Source organism: Didymosphaeria variabile, assembly GCF_027946475.1.
Source record: "Didymosphaeria variabile strain IMI 356815 chromosome Unknown scaffold_10, whole genome shotgun sequence".
NCBI classification, from domain to species: domain Eukaryota; kingdom Fungi; phylum Ascomycota; class Dothideomycetes; order Pleosporales; family Didymosphaeriaceae; genus Didymosphaeria; species Didymosphaeria variabile.
This window is the reverse complement of record NW_026611629.1, coordinates 1,102,879-1,108,878: the sequence shown is the minus strand read 5'-3', so window position 1 is coordinate 1,108,878 and position 6,000 is coordinate 1,102,879. Positions and strand designations below refer to the sequence as shown.

General features: G+C 52.1%; 2 protein-coding genes across 2 annotated transcripts; one reads left to right on the top strand and one right to left on the bottom strand.

Annotated features, from left to right (window-relative positions):
- Positions 1–248: 248 nt before the first annotated feature.
- N0V89_012423 (uncharacterized protein) lies at positions 249–1,892 on the bottom strand (the record flags this gene model as incomplete). Its single annotated transcript, XM_056221144.1, has 2 exons — positions 249–1,738; positions 1,787–1,892. 2 exons carry the CDS (start codon positions 1,890–1,892, stop codon positions 249–251), a joined length of 1,596 nt encoding a protein of 531 aa, XP_056065131.1.
- Positions 1,893–2,593: 701 nt separating this feature from the next.
- N0V89_012422 (uncharacterized protein) lies at positions 2,594–4,875 on the top strand (the record flags this gene model as incomplete). The annotated part of the gene is made up of 2 exons (XM_056221143.1): positions 2,594–3,001; positions 3,136–4,875. 2 exons carry the CDS (start codon positions 2,594–2,596, stop codon positions 4,873–4,875), a joined length of 2,148 nt encoding a protein of 715 aa, XP_056065130.1.
- Between the last annotated feature and the right edge of the window lie 1,125 nt (positions 4,876–6,000).

The following is a 6,000-nucleotide window of genomic DNA, read 5'->3' as shown; positions in this document are numbered from 1 at the left end:
CTTAGCTGGAGAATCACTGATGAGAATGATACGATGAAACAATTTGTTGCCTTACCTCAGGCGACGTCATTAAGGAAGTTCTACCAAGCACAGAATGGAGCAGTGAACATAATTATGTCTGAATTACGAAGAATAATCAATTGATACATAGGAGTGTCTATGGAAAGGAAGGCTAAAATGCAGCACAATTTGATGCGCCCCGATTCGCACTTGCGTCGGGCTCCAACATCGATGACGTCACAAGATTTTCACTCGCTCGAGGCCGACTTCCGCTCTCTCCTCCACACCTTAACTGGCATGTCACCCAATATCCAGTTCATTGTTTCGAGCCTCTGAAGCTGCCAATCAGGACTGCTCAAAGCAAAGTTGTATCTTCGGAGCAGACTCGCGACGACGACAGCTTGTTCCAGGTACGAGATGTTGCGTCCGATGCATCCTCGGGCACCCGCGGAGAAGGAAAGGAAGTACGGCTGGAGTGCTTTACCTTCCTCGCCCAGGAATCTCTCAGGGATAAATTTGTCGGCTTGCGGAAAGGCTGATTCCTGTCGGTGTGCCACGAGCGCAGACATGGAGACTGTGACGCCACCGGGGATGTAGTCGCCAAGGATATTTGTACCGTCGGCGGGCGTTTCGCGCGGCAAGCCGTGAGGAGTAGGTGGGAAGAGGCGAAGGGACTCGTCCAAGCACGCTCGCAAGTATGGGAGATGCTTCACTTTGTCGTATGCGATCACTCCGCTCTCATCCTCTCCCTCGTCATCTTCAACCGCAGCATCGATCTCCTCTGTGACCTTCTTCAAAACCTCAGGATTCTTGATGAGCTGATAGATGATGTTCGTAATGGCGATGGCGGTCGTTGCAGAGCCGGCGTTCATCATGATGCTGATCTCGGCCACAATCTCGCCCCATTCGAGGTTGTTCGGGTGCCCATTCTTGTCTTCCATGAGTGCTTGGAAAAAGTCATCGAGCTTCTCACCAGCACGGTACCTCTGCAGACGGCGGTGCGCGAGTTCCACAGGAATGCCGTCCCAGAGTTTAGAGAGCTTGCCCATACGGCCATAGAACGGAATGAGGTTGGAGATCTTATCGATGAATGGGTACCACTCGTAGTTCCAGATGAGCAAAGATTGCTTGCGGGCAGTTTGGTACAATGCAGGTCGAAGTTCGCACTCGTATGTGGTGCCATCAGTGCGTCGTCCGGTCACTCGGTCGTGGCCGCGATCAAGGAAACCAAGCTTTTCGGAGAGACCGATGTCGGCGATAGCATCGAGAGTAAAGAAGTTGGCCCACTTTCGGAAATCAACGTTGACATCTTCGGGCTTTACTGTCTCCCCGCGCTTCAGTGGAGCAGTGCAACACGAATCCAGATGCTTGAGTAGCTTGTACGTCTTATCGGCGACCTTGTGTTCCCAACCTTCAAGGTTCTTTAGGGCGTATGCCGAGCTCAATGTCTTCCTCTTGCGAGCGTGGTCGTGCTTGTCGACTACATCGGCTAGATGGTAGTGGGATCCAGCACCAACAACGTATTGTCCGTCCTTTGTACAAGGGGTGTTGTGGCCGTAGATGTCCTTGATGGCACGCAAGTCACCGTAAGAGAGAGCATTGGGTCCGGTGCGAATGACAGGGTACTTCTGGTGGAGTTTGGAGAGGTAGGTTGACCGTTCGCCAGAATGCGCGAGAATCATGAAAGGCACCCATGATATGCCCGATAGTGGGTGCATGTTTGGGTAACGACGAAGTCCTACTCGAGTCAGTCAAATCCACTTAGGGGGCAATTTGCCGAGCATACCATTAACGTCGCGGAAGTAAACAACAACAGGGTATACAACGAAGTACAAAAACACACAAGTGCCAAAGGCAACCGCGTACGGCAACGATGTCATTGCGGTAGACATTGTCTGAAGAAACGAAGACACTGGGTCTGTGTTGATTCCAGGTAATGTGAGAAGCTGTCTTGACATTCTGTAGCGTCACTGTCAACTCTTTAAAACTGAAATGGAGCATCCACATAGACGTTTACTGCGGAGTCTATCCGAACGGTCCCAATGCACGCCAGCCCAACATGTCACCAAGATGGACATGTACGGAGAACATTTCTACATCGAGTAACCCCGCTAGTTAAATGGCACTACAGTGCGTGGGGAAACGCGGGGTCTAAACCATGGCGGGGTTCACTTGTCCTGCGAGACATCGTTCCAATTACAGGTCACTGTGGAGCCTCAGTTCTCCGCAAGTTGATCATGCAGAACGCATTTTCCTTTCTGGGAGGCTTACGTCTCCGAATGCGTTGCTGTCAATGCGTTGCCCAGCTGGATCGAAACGGCCAACGTGCAAGCGCGCTCGTGGCGGTTTGGTCTTCTCCACGCATGTGACCGACCCAATTTCTAGGAGCAAGATTCCCCATCGTGGGTTTTGTGGGAATTGCTCACGATGCTTGTCGCCGAAGAATACCACCTAGTGTAGCAGGCAATCCCGAACACTTCTAAAGATACTTGGACAGCTTTGCAAACACTTCTGGTAGCGATAAATGTCCTACAGTATATGATTGAGCCCTTGACCTCTCAGTGCTGCCAAAGGGGTACCCTGAAAGGCCGTCATGGAGTCTTTCACATTTCCTATCGATGTTAGCGAACTGCAGTCAACGCTCAATCCGCTCCTGCGAACACTACAATCTTCTCCCATATTCGACACAATCAAACCTTCAAGCGCAGCAGATGGCATCGCTGCCTTTCTTTTTCTCCTCTCCGCTCTTGGATACGTAACGCGAGGTCGTCTTTGGGACAAGCCTGATCCAAACTACAAAGTCTGGTTCGAGCGCCCACAGCTAGCAGATGGCGCTTCAAGTAGCAAGACTGCTGCTACTCGAAATGTTGCACAACGATTGGAGGAAGGCGAATACCAAGTGGTCATCTTCTGGGGTTCACAGTCAGGCACTGCAGAGCGCTTCGCAGAGACTCTGGGCCGCGAGTGCCACACTAGATTCGGTATCAACGCGCTAGTAGCAGTAAGTTACCTCGATCTTTATACGTTATTTGAACATGCATCTCTGCACAGCGCAATATTCGTTATGCACATGCGCTACTCGTGAAACATGACAGCACACCGTTCTACGTGTAATAGAACGCTCACGAACTTCAGGATCTTTCTGATTACGACGCCGAGTCAATCGCAGAAGTCCAACAGAAACACTTCGCTATTTTCCTCCTCAGTACGTACGGCGAAGGCGACCCGAGCGACAACGCCGCAGGGCTTTGGGACTGGATCAAGCGCATCAAGGATCAGAGGACCAAGGTGGATAACCTTCGATATTTGGCGCTTGGTCTTGGGAACAGCAACTATAAATATTACAATCGGGTTCTTGATGTCGTGGTTGAGGCACTCGATGCCGCTGGGGCAACATCACTCATGCCACCACAGCGAGCAGACGATGCTGAAGGTGCGACCGAGGAAGACTTTCAGTCATGGAAGGACGACATGTTTGCATTGCTTCGTGGCATGGGTTACGAGCAGAAGACTGTTGCATATCAGCCTACCGTCAGCGTTGAGTTTGGTGAGAAAGCTGAGAAGGAGAAGGACGACTCCGTTCATCAGGTTTCGGTGCACCACCAACAAACATCGCTGAACTCGGCCATCTTCCCGTTACCTGTGCGAAGCTCTCGCGAACTCTTTACAGCCGGCGATCGAAATTGCATCCACATGGAGCTCGATCTTGGAAATAGCGATCTGGTCTATAAGACGGGTGACCACATCGGAGTCTGGCCGTGCAACCCTGACGAAGAAGTTGAGCGACTTCTGGAAACTTTGGGTCTCAGCGCTCGGAGTAAGGATACTCTTACAATCGCAGCGCTGGATGATTCTGCGAAGCCTAAGGTGCCATCTGGAAGTACGCTTGAAGCTGCACTGCGACATCACCTCGAGATTTGCGCGTCTGTTTCCCGAAAGACGGTCTTCGAACTTGCACAATTTGCTCCAACCGCCGAAGCGAAAGCCATGCTCACTGAGATCGGTCAAGACCGCACTCGCTACGAACAATTGACTTCATCCACGCACATCACCCTCGCACGACTGCTGCAACTCGCCAGCCCACTGGAACCGTGGACTGCCCTGCCACTATCCTTCGTAGTAGAGACTTTGCTTCCGCTGCAACCGCGATATTACTCTATCTCTTCAAGCTCCGTCATCTCTCCACGTCGCATCGCATTGACCGCCCTTGTTGTCAACAAGGAGGTCACAGACGAGAACAAGAGCACAATCCACGGTCTGACATCGAATTACCTCCTCTCCGCATCCAAATTGCCCTCAAACGCGAAAGTGGCCACTCCAACGTTCCAGCATACTTCGTCAACAGGTGGAGAGGGTGGAACCGTTTTCGCACATGTGCGGAAGTCTAAATTCAAGTTACCGATCACGTCTTCCACTCCCCTCGTTTTGATTGCCGCGGGAACTGGCTTCGCTCCGTTCCGAGCCTTCCTCGCTGAGCGCGCTAAGCTGCATGCTCTGGGCAAGCCTGTGGGTCGCATGCTATTGTTTTTCGGCTGCCGTAGCTCAGACTCGGACTACATTTACCGCGAAGAACTGGAGAAGCTGCAGGAGACGCTCGGTGATAAGCTCCGGATCGTCACCGCCTTCTCAAGAGAGGGGAATAATAAGAGGGTCTACGTGCAAGACCGGGTGGTGGAAGAGAGTGAGACCGTGCTAGAGATGCTTAACGCAGGGGCAAATATGTACATTTGTGGAAAGGCAAGTATGGCGAGGGAGGTTGATGGAAAGATGGAGGAAGCTGTGGCCAAGCAAAAGGGGATGAATGAGAGTGAGGTGAAGAACTGGACTGATGGTTTGAAGAAGCGAGGAAAGTGGAAGGCAGATGTTTGGGGCTGAGCTGGTAGACAGGAACATGATACCATAGAGTTAGACCTGAAATTACGATTGAATACCTCAAACCTGCTTCCATCACTGTCTGTAGTATCATGAGGCACGCAAGTGTCGAATCCAGCCGCAAGCCTAGGCTGACTCGCCGCACTCGGTGCCAGGCGAAACTCAACAAGAGTTACAGCGTAGCAGCGCCAGCATGTCCACGGTTCGGGCTGACTGCAAGATGTCTTACAGTGGAGTTCACAATTTTGACTGTGATGTCATGTCAAAGTTGTACTTCATGTTGGGCGAGCTGGACAAAACATCTACGGTGTTCGTTAGCATTCTGTGGTCCGTTGTCATTTGCGCCAAGCTCCACTTGGTGAGGACACCTGACTTTATTCGATTGCCGCTCCCCTGACTGCACTGAGGATGTGGGCCCATGCACTACGTCACTGGTGAGGGTCCTGCACACGTGATGCCGGGTTAGGGCCGGGTACCACGACTTTTAGTGGTATCGACCGGGACTAAAATGAGGCTCAGCATTCAGGTTTGAAGGTGCCACGGAGCAACTTGCCTTTCTATCTAGCGTGCAAAGCTCATGGTTGGGCCCGTGCGCCTAACGACAGAACATGGCAGTGAAAACCGCTTCGGCGTCTGACCGTGCACAAGACCTCAACATGGCCTGGCTTGTCTTCCCCATCCAATCATTGCGGGTCTGATTCTTTTGAGAAACCATGGCAATTCCCTATCCAATCGCAATGCTCTGATTCCGGTGACTGTACTGTTTAGGCGTTCGGCTCCATGCTCGGCTTCACGCGAGGAGCGATGACGCCGCCTGGGCGGGTTCGACCCGACACCCCGCTCATGCACCCCAAGCAAGCTAATCTAGCTTCCGACTATCAGGAAATGCGGAGGAGAGGCGCTGATGCCCTCGTCTCGGGCTGAAGCGGGTCCCAACGTAGCAACCGTCGTGTCGAAATCGCTCAGTCCCTGGCAACCTTGGTCTTACAGAGGGATTAGCATCATTGCGGCACTTGACGGGCGATCAACATATATAGTACGCTTTGGTCCATTGTTGGAACACCATCACAGCAGCCTTCACTGGTACTGCGACCACAACAGCAACTTTTGATCACTCTCAGAGATACA